General features: G+C 40.8%; 1 protein-coding gene across 1 annotated transcript; it reads left to right on the forward strand.

Moving 5' to 3' along the window:
- Nucleotides 1-7,884: 7,884 nt before the first annotated feature.
- Nucleotides 7,885-14,455, forward strand: LOC306827181 (major histocompatibility complex class I-related gene protein-like; the record flags this gene model as incomplete). Its single annotated transcript, XM_079348850.1, has 6 exons — nucleotides 7,885-8,081; nucleotides 11,970-12,236; nucleotides 12,994-13,272; nucleotides 13,639-13,932; nucleotides 14,096-14,154; nucleotides 14,450-14,455. Exons 1-6 carry the CDS (start codon nucleotides 8,024-8,026, stop codon nucleotides 14,453-14,455), a joined length of 963 nt encoding a protein of 320 aa, XP_079204976.1. The 5' UTR covers nucleotides 7,885-8,023.
- Between the last annotated feature and the right edge of the window lie 7,032 nt (nucleotides 14,456-21,487).

Below are 21,487 nucleotides of genomic sequence, written 5' to 3' on the forward strand. Positions count from 1 at the left end.
AGATTTCTATGTGGCCGCTATCTTTGATTTAAAAAAAAAAAAAAAAAAAAGGCTGCCGTTAAACTTTAATTTGTAATATCTAAACTTCTGATTAAACTGGAATGTTGATTTTAACTGCTAAACACACGTTTTCAGGGTCAGAGTTACAAAGCCACAAAACGTTACCATATTAACCAATAGATGCATAAGTGAGCCAAAAATAATACATTTAAAGTAAATAAGTAAATAAATAAATAAGAATGAAAAGTTGTTCATATTTAATATTTCATGCTCATCAAAAACATGTCTTTTTCATCATCCCATCAAAATACATAAAATTGCTCAACAAAAAAACTACACATCAAGCAGTGGGTCAGATAACTCAGAGTTCCTTTTACTAAACAGTTTTTTCTTTGAGTATAAAATTAGCTAATATAAAACATGGATGTTTTGGAACTATCAACATGCACATTTAGACCAAAGTATGATTTACTTTTTATTCTATTCATATTGCAAGAAAACAACCACACGTATGTATCTATGGGTCCAAAAATGTATAGTTCAACAAATCCCCCCCAAAATTATATAGTGAACCTGACTATCATATTAATAATTAAGTTGCTAAAATCTAAAAACAAAAAATATTTGTTGTACAAATATGTGTTTCAGGCAACAGCGTCAAGAGAAAAGCATTCGAAGCAGGTCGAAGACAAAACTGAGAAAGTAGAAATATAAGAAGAGGTACTATAGGGCCAAGAAAGAAAGTGTCTCCAAATCGCCACGTCAATGCTTTGTTGGCATGTCAAAAAGTTAATTCACCAAATGGGCTCTTCTTTTCCATACATCACTGATGAAGATATTAGAAGAAAATATGAACATGCAAAAACAAACAGAGAGAAGCAGCTGACAGCAAATGTGGTCAGTGGAAACATTCTGAAAAAGTATAAGCTCCAGAAGTATGCCCAGACTGCTTTTGGCTTCTCTAAGATGAGAGCAAAGTATCCTGTGGATCTGACCTACCGTGGGAGGAGGTGCTTTAGTTGAAATGAGATTAGCAAGAACGTCACATCACTTTTTCTTCAAGATGATGTTAGTCGTATGACAACTGGCCGCAAACAAACAGTCACACGGCTGAAGAAAAAAAAGCAAAAGAGGTTGCGTACTGATACAAAGAAGAACTTGCATAGGTTTCTTTCTGAGCACATAGGCCACACGTCATATACCTCTTTTGGCCGTCTCAGACCTTTTTGGGTGGTAACCCCCTCTTCCTCTGACCGTGACACATGTCTCTGCAAAAAACACGAGAACTTGGAATTCATTGCAAATGCCATGCAGAGCCAAGGGTTACTGTCCTCAAGAAATATTGAGGAAATGTCTGAAGCAACCATGTGTGACCCGAAAGCCAAGATCTGTTCTTATGGTGAGTGCAATGAATACCTCCCAACATGTCACCCGATGCTGAAAACTCCTGGGGAAGAGAACATTTGTAAGGTAAGTACAGCGAAGACATACAATCTGTGCATTTTGGAGGTTCACACAAGTAGACCAGTCTGCACGCTGGCGTGTTCTACACCACTGGTGAACATGCGCGACACACCTTCTGCTCTATATCACCCTCCAGAAGACATGACCCTGTGGCCATCTGGACCGACCTAGTTCTGAAGGTAGTGAGAGAACAACACCCTCAAGTCATCACGTTTCAGAGTATCAACAAAAGGGACATTTCTTCTACCTCTCAATGCAACACTACAAGTATGGCATCAAAGAAATAACTTGGGATTTCTTTGAGGCTAATCATGGGAAGGGGCACCAGACGTGCTCAAGCGGTCAACAGACCAGATTGTAGCCCATGGAGGAAACATTCCTGATGTGTTTGAAGGCTGGACACATCTGTGGAGCTGTTTTTCATCCCAGAGAGGGATACTGAATCAAAGCCTGAGGTACCTCCTATAGCTGCCATAAAGGCTTCATGAAAATCTGCCAAGCTATCAGTCTGACACCCAGCTGAATGAAATACAGAGACATTTCATGTATGTGTAAAAGAGAGGACGGTGTTTTGGACTGCCCCTGCTTTAACCTTCAAGAGGTCACGCTAGGTAATGTTCCTGTTTCATCTGACAAGTCCCAAACATGTGGAAAGACACCAGATAATCCGAGGAGACCAGAAATGATTGAGGTAAAGTACATTGGAGAGTGGTGCGTTGTTAATTATGACAATAAAGCATACCCAGGTATCATTACGGATGCAGAAGAGAACAGTGTGAAAGTTAAGTGTGTGCAACACCATGGCATAAACAAATCTTCGGGACGAGATCTGTTGGTACCATGACTGGCAGGTAATACCAGAACCACAGCATGGAAGTATGTGGAACAGCAACTGCAGAACTGAGCCATGTCTCTGCAGAAAGGGAGAGACTGTTTGGAGACGCATCCAAGTGATCTTTCTGTAATATTTTTAATAATAATAGTTTTTTAATATATATATATATATATATATATATATATATATATATATAAAATTATTATTATTTTTAATAATAGTTTTTCTTTTCAAATCAAATGGTCTCCACAAAAAGAAAAAGAAAAACCATGTTTGATTTTCACTGTGCAGAATGATGTTCAGAGTTTAACACTAGAAGGCCACTGGTCATTTTGGTCATTTTTATTAAGTGTCTGATCTAATGGTAATTTGCCCCTACATGGGAAAAGGCTCTTTTTTTTTTACATATCTTTCTTGCATTGTTCTTCACATTTATGAGGCCATTCACTGACATTTCACAATATGTCCACCTTGTCATGTCACTGTACACCCTGTTATCTTCATGCTTCAATTATTTTCACAAGTAGCAGCATCTTTTGTGTTTGTTCTAAACAAATGAAGGCCAAATAGTATTGTTTAAAAGTTTGACCAGATATTATTTAGAAAAGAAAGTGCAACTCTCGCAGATGCTATAGAGAAACAAATAGTTTGCCATACTTTCATTATTATCCAAATACTTTTCCCATTAACTAAAGATCATGTTGAGAAAGTGACTAAATACCTTTTGTACATTTTATAATCACTATGTAATTACAATGTATTTACTCTGCTTTGAAATTGTCCATGACAGGCTGGACTAATTTTGTGGTTTGTGCTAGCAATTAATTCATAAAAAGTGTGGGAGCTTGACCAATGTCCATTTCTAACAACACAACATATACTTAATGCAATGTATATGAAGTTAAATGGGAAATCTCAGCTCTTTGGGGGGGAAATGGGGAAGTATCAAAGGCACCTTATGGTGATATTGACTCGTATATTGTTTTTTCCTCAGGCTCAATCAAGTGTCTATTTATCTTCCTGAGTTCATTGCACCTCAATCAATCAAGTTGCAGATTGCATTCCAGCAGCAGCCATCCAGGAGCTCGTCCTCTTTATCCAAAGCCACCTGGTGGCCATACTCTTTAAAGTTCCTGTTACACCAAGACCTGCCAGAGCTTAGCAGATAGAGCACCCAGCAAACCCCCGACGACTCTTCAATCAGCTCACAAAGAGCCCGCTAGCCTCGCTCTCCACACTGCTCCTCCAGTTCCTGGTATTAGGCTAGCTTCCACATGTTGACATCCTCCATGTGATCTTCACAGTCAGCTCCAAACAAACACCTGAAAAGATGATCAAGACTGGTCAAAGTAAAATCTTATTGTGTTAGATTGTGAGGATCCACCGTTGATTGCCTATAAATCAAAGAGTCGTTCTGCACAATCGAGCCCTAGGTCTTATAAATAAGAGGGATTTTTATCATCACACAAACGTGAGTATCTAAAGAGGAGGAGACAACATCTGGAAGTACTCTCCTAACATGCTCATTATGTTAATTCCAGCTCTTATTCGTCAGCTCCCAAGTGTCTCTTCAGATTTTTACCAACAATAATGTAAAAATATGCACAATATGAATTACTGATGTAAAAAAAACGCAATGTTCTCCATCAGCTCGGTGGGTTTGCTGTCCCCCAGGCCGTTGAGTGACAGGAGGCGGTCGGCTTGCTCGGCATCGGACAGCTGGTACAGGCGCAGCAGTGAAGCCTTTAACGCACCGTACTTGCTGCAGCCGGAGGATCCCTCAGCACCCCCATGACGCGCCGCGTAGTCTGTGCGTCCAGAGCAGAGACCACATGGTAGTACCGTGTCTCGTCCACCGTGACCCCCCGAAGCCGAAACTGGGCTTCCACATGCTGGAACCAGGGTTCGGGGTCATGTTGCCAGAACTCCGGCAACTCCGTCGCAGCGTACACGGCAGGAACCGGCTGTGGCAATGGAGCCGGGGCAGCAGAAGCTGAGGCGGCGGCGTGATCGGCGGCGCTCAACATGCTCAAACAAGCGTCTAGGGTCACCAATGTGGAAGTCGAAAGAATGAGACGAGAGGATGAGATTCCGGAGCCGGTGAGTTTATTCTCAGACTTCCATCAAAACAATAACAACATTCACCCAGAAGTGCTACCCCTTATATCCGCTTTCCTCTGGCCTATCTGCCAATCCCATCTGGTGATGAGCACCCCTAGTGGACCGCCACAGTATATCAAATGTTTTTTAAATAAACACACTTTTATTTAAACAAATAAATATAGATACAAAAATTAGAAGGTTTAACTATTTACAAATTAACAACTTTGAATTATTTTTAACTTTCAGCTTTTTACTATTAAACAAATTTAAAGTGGAACAACATACAGAATCACACAAAATAGGATGTGGCTACAATGCACAGTGTCCGTTTGTGAGATGTGGGTAAACTGCAGCCTTGCTCTCCCACTAGCTCAGTGGGTCAACACTCCTCTGGTGAGGTAGGATCTCATTTCCAAAATCAAATCTACTGAGGTATTCCTTCTTACAGTCTCTCCACTTGCTCGTTCTTCAAAGAACCTCCAAACAGCAGATTCTTGTGACCCCTCTTGTCCGTGCTTGGCTTCCTCTTCTCCCTCTGTGCACTATGGCAGTGGAGTTTGCTGGCTGGATCTTGCTGCTGCTGCTGCCGTGATTCTTTGAAGAGCTTCATGAACCGCTCAGTTATCATTAAAGGCCAGTTTCTTGAATCTTGGGTCAAGAATGGTGCTTTCTGACAGAATAGTGTTATATTCAATTCTGTTGAACTTTCCGTCCATGGATGCACAGAGAGCAGCCATGAACTCTGTCACTTTCACTGTGGTTACTCTGGTCTGGTGCTCAGGCTCAGCACTTTGGAGGCTGTAACATAGCTGAAAAAGTGAAGCAGACAGGACACCATTTTATAATTTTCAATAAAATGACGTGTAACTGACAAGTAGGATGTGGTGGTTTGGGATGTCCACCTGTCAGTTGTTAGACAAATTGCAGTGGCTTTTTAAACCCTCTCTTGCAGTGAAGCACGTTCTCTGTCATATCGGCCTGGGATGAGTTTTTGGGAGATATTTTTCCTACTTAGAATTGCATATGTTGGATTGAGAGCATGGATAAACCTTCTGAAGCCTTTGTCATCCACAACTAAAAATGGTTGGAAATCACTTGCTATCATTTTAGCTAGTTCTCGATTGCATTCTGTCTTGCTGGGGTCATAGACTTTTGCAAATATTGGCTCATTGAGCGCTGGGTTGTACTTTTAGATGACTGTGGGGATGTACTGTATGATGCTGTAGCAACAGTTGTAGTAGACACACTGGCCCCTTCATTAACATCATGCTCACTTTCTTGTCTTTTTTCTTCCAGTTGCACTGATGGATGGACAGTTCTCAGGTGCCTGTGCAGGTTGTTTGTTGAGCCAGCACGATACGATATTTTAGTTTTGCATAATCTGTATTCTGCCTTAGTTTGATCAATTCTCTCTCCTGTTGGTTTGCTGTATGTACAACCCCTTCCCTCCCTCTGCTCAGTGTGGACACAGACGCCACCGCACATCTTGACCAATGATATGCGGCTTTAACAGAAAAAAAGACGAGAAAAACACTAATCGGCTCGGCTCCCATTTGGCTCCCAATGAGGAACCAGCTCCTGTTGTCCACTTCAAAGATCCGACTCTTAGAGCTGTTTTGTTTGTGACTGACACATCACAGCTTTGAGTCTGATCAGATACTGAGGTGCTTACAGGAAGTGACCAGAGGGTGCTGACAGGAAGTGACCAGAGGCAAAGCACATCAGCAGTGAAAATGACAAGCTTCTGTCATAAATGGTTAAAATCTTTATTACGACAAACATATAAAGCGCAGCCTTTGACACCATCTCTCACAACACACTCCTTGACAGACTTGCCTCCATTGGAATCACTGACACACCCTTGCACTGGTTTTCATCTTATCTCTCTGGGCGCACTCAGGCCATTCAACTTAAAACCTTCAAATCCCAGCCATTTCCAGTCACTACCGGTGAACCTCAGGGTTCTGTCCTGGGTTGCCTTCTGTTCATCATCTACCTCCTTCCTCTTGACATATCTTCCGTAAGTATAAAATCCAGTTCCATTGCTATGCAGATGAAACCCAGCTCCTCCCTCCCGCGTACTTCCCTGACTGATCGCCTGCAAGAAATCAAATCCTGGTTCTCCTCCAATTTTTCTTAAATTAAACAACCAAGCTTCTTCTCATCGGCACAAAATCCACGACTTCAAAACTTGACAGCTTTTCACTTCCCATTGATCACTCCTCAGTCTCTCCCTCCCCTCAGGTTAAGAGTCTGGGTGTCATCCTTGACAGCAGATTAAAATTCTAAGCTCACATCAATAATGTCACCCGGTCTGCACATTTTCTTCTACGCAACATTAATCACCTCCGCCCATCCCTCACTCCCAGCTGCACCGCCATCCTTCTCAATCCCGCATCCCGCATTGACTACTGCAACTCCCTTCTCATTGGTCTCCCTCTCAAGTCCATCCATAAACTTCAACTGGTCCAGAACTCTGCAGCTCTCATCCTCTCCAGAACTCCCTCTGTTAATCACATCACTCCGGTCCTTCAACAGCTTCATTGGCTCCCGGTTAAATTTCGCATCAACTTCAAAATTCTTTTCCTGACCTTTAAGACCATCCATCACCTCGCCCCGCCGTACCTCTCTGAACTCCTGCACATCAACACATCCACTCGCACCCTCAGGTCTTCTTCTTCCCTTCAACTCACTGTACCACCTTCACGCCTGTCCACCATGGGGTCCAGGGCCTTCAGTCGATCTGCCCCCCACCTCTGGAACTCCGACCCACCACACATCAGTAACATCGACACTGCATTTTTAAATCCCATCTCAAAACACATCTTTTTAAACTGGCATAATATGTCTAATCATTCCCTTCTTCTCTCCCCAGTTTTATAAATCCACTACATCCTGTAATTTCTCTTTTTAATGTTAATTTTATTGATGCAATTGTAACTTTGCTTTTATATCTTTTGTTTTTATCTCTTTGCTTTATACGGTGACCTGGAGAGTTTCTAAAGGCCCCTTTAAATAAAATTCATTATTGTTACTTTCTCCTTCATTTGATTGAATAACATTATTATAAATGTGCACACGTGTATTTAAATATGTGATAATCACAGACCACATTGAGTTACTGCAGGACAGGAGAGCAACTCACAAAATTTTCTCACTAAGAATTATATCAAATTATATTTATATCTGGATTAGGCCTTTTTCTATTAAATCACAGAACAGCCAAACAGGACAAAAGCACAGTAAGACTTCATCTCTACAGACCATATTATCCCTGTATCTGACCTTTAAACTATCACTAATGCCTATTTGTTCTTAAAACTTTAACCAACAACATATATCAACACAATCTGATCAGCTGGAGGTTTAACATTACTATGATGAATAAATAAAGTCCTCACAATGTTCTGCCATGGACAAAAACACAAGCTGATTTCACTTTCACTAACAACCTGTCTGAACAGGTTACTGGTGACGTTTATGCTCCGGCTGAATTCCTATTACAGAGATTGAAGTCATTTCACCCTTAGAGTCTGAGCTGGAAACACACAAAGGAGAGATAACTTTCTCAAAAACATAAAGGATGTGAATTGGTTAAAGCTGAAGAGTTCACAGGTTACAATGAAGACTTTGATGTTTGTGGCTCTTGTGGGATTTTTCCTCCACGACACGACGGCAGGTGAGTTCAGATTCATTGAAGATGATTTCATGGAAAGAGAGAAATGTTGCATGTCGTTATAAGTTTTTAATCTTTAAAGTGGTTAACAGAGCATTTAAATTGAGTATTTAATTACATTTTAATGTTCTAATATATGTTGTTATTGTTGATGTTTTTTAACAGTGCTGTCCAAAAATAACCATAAAACATCACTCCATGTGCGCCTCCAAATCAAAACAAACCACCATAGATGAATTAAATCAATTTTTAATTTAGAATAACAGTGCCTTTTGAAATCAATCATTTAAATTACAAAAGATTGCAAATGTCCTTTTACCCTCTATTTAAATAGATTATTATTAATTATTAATTACATCTTTATTGGTTTATTTGAATTGATATTCTGTAGGCCCATTACTTTCTTTCATTTGTACTTTCCTCTATGTAATGTATGTTATTTTATTGTTTTATCTGTTTTTTCCTTTATTAATATTACCTGACTGTAACCTCGATGTACGATAATCTTCTTGGATATTGACCCTGAACAACAAAACAACTTCCAATGAATCAAACTAAGTAGGATCAAGCATCTACCTGCTGTGCACCTCTACTACATACTACTATCAAAATCAATATGCAGTATACTGCGTTCAAAAGTAGTTGTATGACTGCCAGACGTTGGTTAGTTTACAGTTTGTGTTGACCGGTTAAACTGGTTTCCGGACCTGGAATTCAGAAGTAGATAACGGCTGAGTTTGAACATTTTTGCTTCAGCTCTTCGATCTCTGATCTGGCACTTTGCATTGTGGGAAACAGTAGATAAGGTAGACTGTTCTGATGCATACTGTACATTTTTCCCAAATTAGTATGACATCCTGGTGTTTTTGGCATTCTGCAAATCTCTCAGTTGTTTGCTTACTACATATTGCAAACTGCATTTTGACCAAATCATTTACGTACTACAAGATAGATGTAAGCACAAGTGATAGAACTTGCTGGGCATTTCAGCCTGACGCACCTCCGACGGTGCCATGATGCCAGCTGCAGGGTCATCAGCCGGGAGCCACCCTTCACAGATGTTTCGCTCCTTTAGTCCCGGAACATCTCTGGGTGGTGGAGTAGTGACAGAGACGTCTCCCTGCCACCCGCTGCAGCCAGCTGAAAGATCCTTGTTCACCCCGCACTCTGTCCCCTGTGTTATTGCTTTTGTGGTTATGGAATGAGTCCCAAGGGACTATGCATGGCAGGGACGTCCATCTCCCTGAGTCAGATGTGGGCTGACCACATACCAGAGCATCTCAGGGTGATGGCATATAGCAGCAGGAAAGGTTTCATACTGCCCCCTGTCTAAGCTCCTTGTTTTCCCCACATCTTATCATTTCTCCTGAGCCACAACCAGTAGCTCCCTTGTTCTACCTCCTCTGCCAGGACTTTGAGGGCAGTCTTCAGCTTGGAGCCTTTGATCCCAAGGGACTTTAGTAGCCGCTGGGTGGATGCTCCAGTGTAGCCTCTACACCCGACTTCCACTGGGTATGTGAAGGCTCTCCATCCTGCTTGTGAGCACTCACTTGCCAGCTCTGAATATTTGTCCCACTTTCTCTCAAAGACAGCCTCCATTCCCTCCTCCCAAGGAACAGTCAGCTCTACCATGATGACTGTCTTGGTGGAGGTGGACCACAACACAATGTCTGGATGTAGAGACGTGCAGGAACTTCAACTGCCAGTCCAGATCAGCCCTCATGCTCCACTCGCTTCCGGCCGACAGGAGGGACTGTGGGCTCTTGATGATGCTCTGCAGCTTTCCCCCTTGCTTGACAAACTGGATGGACTGCTCTGCTGTTCTTGAACTGGCGCCATTTGCTTCCGTTGTCTTCAGTTGTGGCGCCATCCATATCGGCCCTGCGTCAAAGCCACATTACAGCCAGAAAGAATGTGCTGCAAGCTTGCGTTCTGGGAGACACAGAGGTTGCAGGTCACCTCTGTCCTGTACCACACATGCAGATTCCAGGGACTGGAAAGGGTGTCGTATGTGGCCCTGATGAGGAAATTCAGCCTCGCTTGGGGCATTCTCCACATATCTGCCCATGTAATGGCCCTGTTGACTACGGCCTTCCAATTGGTCCATCTCCCTTGTTGCTGTTGGCCCACAGCCTTGGTCACATAGCTCTCCTCTTCCATCTTCACCACTTCTGAAACCAAAAGGTCTTTCCTTTCCTTCTTTGAGGCTTTGGACCACACTGTGGGTTCTGTACCCCATCCAAAACCAGCCCTGCCAGACTGCACTTGTCCTACCATCTCCTGGTGTTTTAGTCAGATGATGGCCTAGTCTACTGTCTGACAAGCATTCCATTTACGTCCTGTATGAACTTGGGCCTTGGTGTTACTGACAGATGGATCAGGTGAGTCTCTCAGCTAAAACACAAGCCTCACCTTCTCCTGTTTGTTGGTGTTGGAAAGACATCTGGGAAGGCCCAGTCACTTACGGATGTAATTGTTGGCTTTTGAATCCATCTTGAGGACAGTTGTGGAGGTGATACCACACAATTTCAGGGGCCACATCAAACGATGGAATAGGGTGAGAACTGGTAACACCAGACCTTGAATTTCCCTGAGAGACTACGTGACTTGGTAGGCTTTATTTTCATCCGGGCCCATGTTAGAAGCTCCCCGAGTCTTTTCAAGAGTCTGGAGGTTCACGCTGCTGTCTGGAGGAGGGTGGTGACGTCATCCATGTAGTTCCGTAGGGCCGGGAGTTGCTGACCTGTTTGGGATCGGATTCCTCGGACCATCTGTCTTCCACCTATCAGGATGATCTCAAAGGCTATTGTGAAAAGGATTGGAGAAATCGAGCAACCCATTGCTATCCCCTTCTCTAGCTGGTGCTAACCAGTTGAGACCTCTTGAGTTGTGTAGCAGACTTGAAAGTTATTGAAATAGTTCACTACAAGGCTCTGGATGCAGGTTGGAATATGCAAAAAGTTGAGTGCGAAGCTGATAACTTGGTGGGGAACCGACCCATGGGCATTTGCCAGATCCAACCAAACTACGTGTAGATCTGCTTTGTTGCGCTTGGCTGTCTGGATTTGCTTCCAGATCATAGCCGAGTGCTCCACACAGCCAGGGAAACCTGGGACACCTGCCTTCTGACAACTGGTGTCAATGTAATTGTTTGCCAGAAGGTAGTTGGACATGCGCTTTGCCACCACATTATAGTATGTGGTTTCTGCAAAAAACAAAAAGAGTCTGAATAAAAAAAGAAATAGTTTTAATTTGTAAAAGTAACAAAAACATCCACAACAAGCCTCAACAACTATCAAATGGAGACATTTATTTCTTCATAGATTTATCGAAAATCTCTTTGTTCTGAGCAGCTATTTATTTATCTAAAGAGCAGATTAAAAACAGAGCAATGATCAACATAAATGATAAATGCACTTGAGCTTGTATATTTATTTTCTAGTCTTCTGACTACTCAACATTTACTCAACTGGTTTACTATGTTGACATACAGTATTTAGTCTAATAGTGGAGAAGAAATAACAATAAAAGCTAACTACACAAACTAACCAAATCAAACAGGAAATAAACAGCAGCCCTAACCCTGTGTTTCTAAAGTTAGTGTGTGTTTACTAAACTAAAGCCTGATCCAGTCCAACATGAACTCAGAAAACACCAGACCACTAGTTCTTTAAAGAACATGTGACAAACAGACAAAGACGACGAGAGGCTCGGAGCAGCGCCCAGAGTATGAAGGTGGTGTTAGCAGGGGCTGTCCTCTGATTGGTTCATTGTAGCTGTGTATACTAATCAAGGTTAACCAGCAGCAGCACAGGTGGACAGATAATAACTTTTGTTCAATTGATGCAAAAAGTTTCAAATGAAATGGATGAAATCATTTTGTCTTCACAGTGATACACTCTTTGAGGTTTTTCTACACAGCGTCTTCTGAAGTCGCAAATTTCCCAGAGTTTGTGATTGTTGGGATGGTTGATGATATTCAGATAGCATACTACGACAGTAACACCAAGAGAGCAGAACCCAATCTGGACTGGATGAACAGATTCAAAGAAGATTATCCTCAGTTCTGGAAGGGGCTGACGAGGAGAGCTGAGGGTCAACAACATCGCTTCAAATTCCACCTTGACAGTTTAAAGCAGTGCTTCAACCAAACTGGAGGTTTATGTATGATTCAATTTATACTGAAAAATAATTGTTTATTATTTGATTCTGTGTTTTACTGAACAGATGTTACCACACACGTATACTTATTTAATGAATTTAGTTTATATTCATTTAGATTATTTAAAATCATATTAGATCAACTCAGACAAGATGAATTAAGATGAACGTGATGATGGTGTGTCTGTGTCATAATAAACTCTGTTACTGAAGGACTCTCTGCTGAGTATTGCTCAGACTAAAGAAGTCATTTAAAGATTGAAGTTGTGATTGATTTGTTTGACTTTTTATTGACATCTAACGGATTCCAACTTTTAGTGATTGATTAAAAAAGCTGTTACATCAACAATAATAATCATAATGGGTAAACGCTCTAAATATGTGGTATAAAACATAGGACATCAGGACACACAGACTGTCTCCTTACTGGTCCTGCTGGTCTCTGTATTAACACACTGCTGAACTCTGTGAGGGCCGAGCAGGAGGAGTCTACAGACCTGATCCTGGACTGAGACTCTCCTTCAGAGATAATTTGGAGAACAACTCGGGACAGTCGAATGTGTGTTTTCTCACAGGAAGAGCGAAATGTTTAACTGATCCACAGAGAGTCCACGTTCAGTCCAGGATCGCTTTAATCTGAGTCTGCTAGTCAGGACTACAACTCTGTGTGTGTGTTTCTAAAACTTTATGTTAGACTTTATGTTAGGAAAATGATTTAAACTATAACCTTACTATCTCTCTCTCTCTCTTTCAGGTGTCCACATTTTTCAGAATATGGACAGCTGTGAGTGGGATGATGAGACTGGAGAGATTAATGGTCATGATCAATTTGGTTATGATGGAGAAGACTTCTTAGTTCTGGACTTGAAGACAATGACGTATATTGCTCCACAACAACAGGCTGTCGTCACCAAACAGAGGTGGGATCAAGACAAAGCTCGACTACATCGTCTTCAGAACTACTTCAACAAGGAGTGCATTGACTGGCTGCAGAAGTTTGTGGACATTGGGCGGAGCACTTTCATGAGAACAAGTAGGATCAAATGACCTGATGGAGCTGAATTCTGACAATGCTTTTCTTCTATTCTTGTTGATATTGTCAAGTTTGATCTCTTTCTCTCTGCTGCTCATCGCTTGTTCTCAAAGTTTCTCCGTCTTCCTCTTCGTCTTCATCACTCCATGTAAACCCCCTCCCCTCTCTTGTTCTGTTTCTTTCCCTCTGACCCTCTTTTCTTTGAGTTAGACTTTAAGAAGGTTGATTTTCATTGTTGACACACCGGATTTTAAGGTCCTTTTCCCCCAGTACATTTAAAAAGTGACCTCAAATATGAGCGCTAACAGCATTTAACAGTAAATCCTGATAAAGAAACTAGAATGTGCCTTCCTGTTTGTTCTCCAGACCTCCCCACAGTGTCTCTCCTCCAGAAGACTCCGTCCTCTCGGGTCACCTGCCACGCTACAGGTTTCTACCCCAGCAGAGCCGTGATGTTCTGGAGGAAAGATGGAGAGGAGCTTTATGAGGAAGTGGAGCACGGAGAGATCCTCCCCAATCACGACGGCTCCTACCAGATGAGCGTTGACCTTGAACTGCCCTCTGATGACTGGGGGAGGTATGAATGTGTGTTTCAGCTCTCTGGTGTGGAGGAGGTCATCGTCACCAAACTGGACAAACGAGAGATCAAGACCAACTACGGTAAGACCTGGATGAGAGGTGATGGAGGGAGGATTTCCAAAGATAGAGTGATGAAGATGGGACAAGCTGACTGACAGACTGAGAAACATGGTCTTTAATGAGTGTGTCTTAAAGCTGTTTCATCGCACAGGTTGTGTGACTATGTTTGGTTTGTGTTCAACAGTGAATCCCCTCATCATGACCATCGCCATCATCGCTGGTGTGCTTTTTCTTGTCACTATCGTTTGTGCGGCTGGATTCTGTCTGCATAAGAAGAGAAATGGTGAGAGACCAAAGAGGAAATATTCAAACATTTATAGATTTGGTGAATAGGTCTGTTGAGGTGACCTTCAATAAAATAAATCAATAATAATCTATTCATTCTGTTTCAGCCAAACAAGCTCCATCCCGTAAGTAAAATTTGACGTTATTCTGTTAAGTCTGGCCTTAAAAGCATTCTGTAAATGAAAAAGGGTCCTGTTGTAAATGTTGGTTTCAGCGTTGGCTGTGTGCTAACATTGTGTTTCTGATCTCACAGCGGTAAATGGCCCGGTTGTGGAACAACAAATAATGCTTCCACGTCAACATTTCTTAAAGACAAAGAGACAACCCTGAACTCAGTGAGTTACATGAAATAAGCCTTTAATTCAGGACATAGCCTTTATTCTTGTTGTGTGTGGTAAGTCAGGTAGACTCTGCATGTATACATTCACCTGGGCAGAGTTGGTCATCACAGGTTTGCAGGAGCTCAAACTTTGCTTAAACAACAACAAAAACTTAATCTCCTGAAGAAAAGAGAATTTTCTTGAGAAGAATCCCTGTAAGGATCAGAAGTTCAGATTCCTGTATATAAACAATGCAACAAAGCTTGTTTATTAAGGGCCTCACACGGGGCACCATAATGTTGGGGTTCACAGGAGCTCATACAAGGCAACCAAATACAGAAGCTAATTCAAAATCAACAACTATGTTGGGTATTATAGAGTAAAATTTGGTCATCAAATGAACATTAATAATTAACTTGAATTAATTATGAATATATCCACAATAATATTAAACTGAGTTTAATAAATCTAGGGACACCATTTTAACATCAGAGAACAACCAAATATTACAATATCAGTGTCAAAAATACTACTTAAATATTAACATTATTAATAATTAGCAATCTGTAATCATTATTAACAAAGTGAAACTCTGTCTTGACCTGATCTATGTCTCGGCAGCATCTGAACGGTAACAGATCTGTATGTGTGTGTGCGTCTGCGCTGAAAAGTGCAGGTTTAGAAAAGGGAAAGGAGAATAGAAGCAGCGCATGTCTTAAGAGGCTGGTTCCTAGTCTGAAACCTGCGCACATCTCGGGAATAGTTCACTTTACTACCAGACCCCAGTAGCCAAACTTATGTTAGATAGTGTTTACACTGGCTTAGCTGATCATGAAGCTATTACCTGGCTTTAACACTGGAGTTTGGACGCTGCGGCCCAAATTAAGAAAACAAAAATGGAATTATAACATTTATTTTTTGCTTTCGTGGAGAGAAGACAGTCATTAGATGAATCTATGATGGCGTCACGCCACTCTTTGTTTATATTTGAAAAGGTGCCATGGCACTTCTTGAGTACTACAGAGGTGGCCTTGAGGAGGGCATTGAACCCCCAACTGCTCTGGTGCGCTCTCTGTGTAGCAGCCCTATGCTGAAATCTCTCTACTGATGCATGTCCACAGTTCATGTGTGTGAGGAACATGTCTTAATAACAGAGTGTAAAAACAGTATTTCCTATCTGGCATTAATAACGTATCTAAAAGTACCAGTAACATACACAATGATGTGTTGAATCAGTGATGCTAGACCCAGTTGCCAGATGCCACATATGCACGATACAAACATTATACACTTTGTTATCCAGTTGTGTGAACAGTACCGCTTATTTCTACGTAAGTAATAAAGTGTGTTGATTTTAACAAGGCTCAGCAATTATAATGTTTCATTAGTTATCAGGACTATGTTGTATTTTCTTATCTGATATCTATTTTTAAATAAAGTTGAAATGCTTCAGAGTCAGAATCGTTTTTTGAATGACAAGTACATTTACATATACAAGGAATTTGTCTTGGTGCAAAAACAACTGATAACACATTGATCTGATGAAATGGAAAGTGGTTAGTATTATTGGAGTTAAGATCTTGAATGATTTGGGATTTCGAAGGTTTTTCTGTAAATATTTATCTACTAATGGGAGTAGTTGAAGGATTTATTTTAAGTTGTGAACCATTCAAAATGCATCAACGCTCATCAGTTCTGGTGATGTAAAAATTTCACATACAGAGTCTAAATAAACGAGGAGCAGGTTTCAGGCACAAAGAACCAAACAGATATGCAGACGTGTTTTTCAATGTATGATAATAAAATATATTTTCTCATGAAAAAGTGGTATTGCAGTTTTTGTCCTTAATATTATTAAATTGAAGCTAAAATTGAAATTGTACAATGTAGTATTTTTTCCCCTTCAAATGGTATCCTATCTTCTTAACTAACAGATTACATGGAGTGATAGGAACCAGGAAGGAACAGGGGCGACAGCTTGTGAAGAGGTGGAGCTAGTCAACGTCGTACCCTAACAACAGAATAGGTGTCAAAAGTGGATAATTATTTGCCATAATCTCTCATATTGTATTCAGATTGCAAGTCATAACAATATTAAATTTCAACAGCAAGGGTAAAAATGCTTACATTGCATGCAATCCCAACAGCACTGTCCAGAAGATATGTTAAGGTAAATCTTTTTCTGATGAAGCCGCTAGTGGTGTGAGGACTGCAGCGTGGCCTCAATGACCATGGAGTATCGGGATCGGTAGTGTCCTCCTCACTGCTTCAAGTCTGTGGTCACAACCACCCCACAAAAAAAGCCGTACCATGTATTGCAGGGTACTGCTGTGGAAGTTACCAAATGAAGGTAAGATCCAAAGAGTTGGACTACACTATAAAGTCACTGATGTTCCTGTCTGGTGAGGCAGAATCGTGACGCTTTGTGCTTGGGTTTTTTTTCTATACAAACCAAATAGTAGTGTAATTAAACTAAAACAATCTTTTCATACTTGGTGTTTCAGAGTGGTCTATTACACTCACAAGGAGACAAAACATCCACCCCAAGACCCAACAACCATCGCTGCCAGTCAGATGTCATAACTTGGGTCGTGAGTCATGGCCAAAGAAGCAAGGAGTCAGAACTTTGCCCCTCCCAAAAAGGTTATAATAAAAAAGCTAAGTTAATAAACAAATGAGCAGACAGTGTGGGTGTGTGATAGCAATATGTGGTTTGATATGTTGAATTGTACTAACAAAAAATAACTAAATAATGTGCAAGCATCGGTCCAGCTGAGAGATCACAAAGACGGGAAGCAGAGGATCTTTGTAGGCCTGAATGCACCAGGCCAAGGTGCAGCTGACCACATGGTCCTCATCAGCAGGTTCACGATATTCACTAGATTTTTGGGGGGATTTGCTTAACTATACATTTTTGGAAAGGTTGTGGTACAAGGAGTCAGAAAATCAATGTTTACATTTGCTCAGCTGTCTATCTGGCGGCCATATTGGATTTTAAAAAACAGCTGCAGTGAAACTTTCATTTGTAAAATCTCAGCTTCTGAATAAGCTGGAATGTTGATTTTTACTGCTATACCCACATTTTCAGGGTCAAGGAATCCAATGGTGCCAGTTAAACTTTAGTTTATTAACCGTTTGATGCATGATTAGGTAAAAAATGACCCAGTGTGGTTGTTTTATCCTCACCTTTGATTAATTAGTCAGTTGTTGGTACTTCTTGACCTCAGCTCCGCATTTGACACTGTGGACCACGGTATTCTTCTAAATAGGCTAGAGCATATGGTGGGTATCTCAGGATTGGCCATGGAATGCCTCTCATCCTACCTCTCTCACAGGAGATTGTCTGTTTTGGGCCAGTTCTCTGACACAGCCCCTTTGTATGCTGATGACATACAATTATATTACTCATTCAAACCTAAAGAGAGCTACAAATGATCTGATTTTAATGACTGTTTGCAGGCCATTAGTTGTAGTGTTGAATGGTCATGAATCCAACCCTCATTTTGCCCTGAGACGAGAAAAATGTGTTTTGTTTTGTTTGAAAGTTTTCTTTATGTGATGCAAAAAGCGTCATATTGCATCACATGAAGAAAACTTCCAGGCAAAGAAAAACGTATTTTTCTCATCTCAGGGTAAAATGAGGGATGGATTCATGACCATTCAACACTACTACCATGTTTCTAATGATACAAAGCTTCATGCAAATGGGTGAAGTATCCCTTTAAGCAGCACATTGGGGCTTTAAGTGATCATGTTAAACCTTTGCTTCGTAGTCTTGGTGTGTCTTTTGACCTGTCACTATCACTAGACAACCATGTTAGCCAGCTAACGCACTCATGTTTCTTCCACTTGCGCAATATAGCTAAAATATATTGTATCCAAGGTGGAACTAGGAATGATTTTACATGCTTTTATCTCATCTCATTTAGATTATTGTAATGCTCTTTTTATTTGTCTAAGTCAGTCTTCTTAAAATCGCTTTCAGACTATCGAAAAATGCAGCTGCTCGCCTTTTAACAGAAACAAATCGTAGATCCCATATCACCCTTGTCCTATTGTCTCTTCACTGGATCCCGATCTCTTAATGTATTCATTTTAAAATATTGGTGCTTAACAATCTTAAGGGTCTAGTGGTTTCGTTGGATGCAGAGAAAGCGTTCGACCGCATAGAATGGGATTTTTTGTTTTTCACCCTTAAAGAATTTGGTCTAGGCACATATTTTATTGACTGGATACAACTGCTTTACCACGAACCATTAGGGGCTGTTATTACAAACAATAAATGTTCTCCATATTTCTCTCTGGGAAGAGGCACGAGGCAAGGCTGCCCCATCTCGCCTTTGTTGTTCGCGATTGCAATAGAGCCATTAGCCGAGGCTATCAGGACCCACCAGGATATTCATGGCATATGTGTTAACCACAAACAACATAGGATTTCATTATATGCGGACGATGTTTTGTTATTTATCACCCAGCCGGAAGTATCTATCACTTCAACTTTGAGTATCATCAAACAATTTAGTGAATTTTCTGGATATAAGATAAATTTCAGTAAGTCTGAGGCAATGTCGTTGGGTCAAGTGCATTATACTCTCTCCTCTACAGCATCCCCGTTCCGATGGGCAACGCAAGGTTTTGTTTATCTTGGTATATTTATCACGCCAACACTTCAAAATCTGTATAAAGCCAATTTTCAACCTCTCCTGAAACGCATTCATGATGACCTAGAGAGATGGGTTTCTCTTCCACTGTCAATGCTGGGTAGGGTAGCTCTGATCAAGATGAATATATTGCCCAGGCTGCTCTACCAATTCAAAATGATTCCGGTCCTGCTGAACAATAACACTATTAAAACAATAAATAGCTGGTTTAGGACTTTTATCTGGAACCGTAAGAAACCGCGACTTAAGTTTACAAGACTCCAATTACCGGTTGATCGGGGTGGGATGGCAGTCCCGAACATCAGGCTATATCAACTTGCTTCTCAGTTTCGTTATCTGGTTGACTGGATAAGAAACGATTCAGAATCTGTTTGGTTAGAAATTGAAGCTTATAATATGGGCAAACCATTAACACTAGCCAGTCTCCCATTTGTCTTGAATAAAAAAGCATTAGAGGTTGTAGGCGACAATGTTATTGTTAAATGCACATTGAAAGTCTGGGACTTAATTAGAAAGTGGGAAAAAAGAACAGGCGTTCTGTCAGCAATCACTCCAATACGGAAGAATATAGATTTTCCACCAGGAATGTCAGATGATGGGTTTTCTTTGTGGGAAAATGCGGGTATAAAACTCCTAAAGGATTTATTTGATGGGAGCAATATCATGTCCTTTGGCCAACTAAGACTGAAATATAGACTTCCTCAGACACATTTTTTTAGGTTCCTACAAGTAAGAAGCTTTTTGCACAATCATACTGGGTCTAAGTTTAGCCTAGAAATGTCGCCAATTGAGGAATTGTTGTCTAAAGTAAGCAGCAATAGGTTTGTAACAGGACGTTGCTACAAGGCCCTTTATAAGTCAACTAAAGTAAGTGATTCGGTTTTACAAACATGGGCTCAGGATCTTGGGGTGGAAATTGATGAGGACACTGGATTAGGTATATGGCATCATGCTAATAACATATCAATATGTAACAGAGCAAAAGAACTACAATTTAGGCTGCTACATCGTCTTCAGATATCGCCTCAGCTTAGAAATAGAATGGACCCTCAGAAGTCAGCTATGTGTACTAAGTGTAGTAAGGAGATCGGTAGCTTTATACATACTGTGTGGTCTTGTGTGCATATACAGGATTATTGGGGGAAAATTGTTTCAAAGTTGAATGTGATTTTTAACAAGGATTTGAGACTGGACCCAGTATGCCTTCTGTTAGGGATGCCACATCCACAAATCAAGGGCACCCATAACCAGAAACTGATGACTGTGCTAACTTATGCTGCACGGAAAAGCTTATTACTTAAATGGATTTCACAAAAACCACCAACCCTCTCAGAATGGCACAAGGTAATATTTGACCTGCTTCCCATGGAGTATTTGACATATTGGTCTAGAGGGAAAATTACAATATTTCATCATATATGGACACCGTTTTTTGATTATGTGGGGCCAAGAATATGTAATGTATTCTGGAGAGTGCTTCCTAAACCAAGGAGTGATGGTTGAAAGATAAGGAGAGGCTTTGTTGTTGTTGTCTGTATAGATCTACTCACTGTGTATCTATGTTTATTCTGTGTCTGATCCACCATGTTGATAACCAATTTGGGGCTGTGCTGTGCCTTGTGTAGAAGTTTGCAGGGGTGTGTTGATGGGGTGGGAAGTTGCTGGGGGGCAGATGTGTTTGTCTTGTGTGTGGGAGAAAAAGTAAAATGTATGTAACATGATTACGATGGCAATATGATGCTTTATTGTTAATAAAGATATTCATAAAAAAAAAAAAAAAAATATTGGTGCTTATTTTTAAAGCGTTGCATGATCAAACTCCTAGGTATATTGCCAACCTTATCCACCCGTATGCCCCTAATAGAGCTCTTAGGTCCGGCCAACTTCAACTTCTTGCTGAATCACAATCAAAATACAAAACCCGTGGTGACCATGCTTTTCAAGTTCTTGCGAAGCTGTGGAATGTGCTTCCGCTAAATTTTAGATCGGTCGACTCCCTTTTTAAGAGACAGTTGAAAACACTTTTATTCAGGCAGGCTTTCAGTTGACCAGTAGCTGCTCTATTCTATTTTTATTTATTTTATTTAGTGTGCTTGATTATGTTGTTCTTGTTCTTTACTGTTACTCGCCTGATTTATCTGTATTACCACTTATACGTTATTCTTACTGACATTATTTTTAGTGCTTTTATTGTTGTAAAGCACTTTGTGATCTTTATCTGTGAAAGGTGCTTTATAAATAAACGCTACTTACCTACTTACTTACTTTTCTTGCTATATCTTTGTGATGAAAAGTTAAATATTCCAGCTG

The sequence above is a fragment of the Symphodus melops genome (genome assembly GCF_947650265.1).
Source record: "Symphodus melops genome assembly, chromosome: 7".
NCBI classification, from domain to species: Eukaryota; Metazoa; Chordata; class Actinopteri; order Labriformes; family Labridae; genus Symphodus; species Symphodus melops.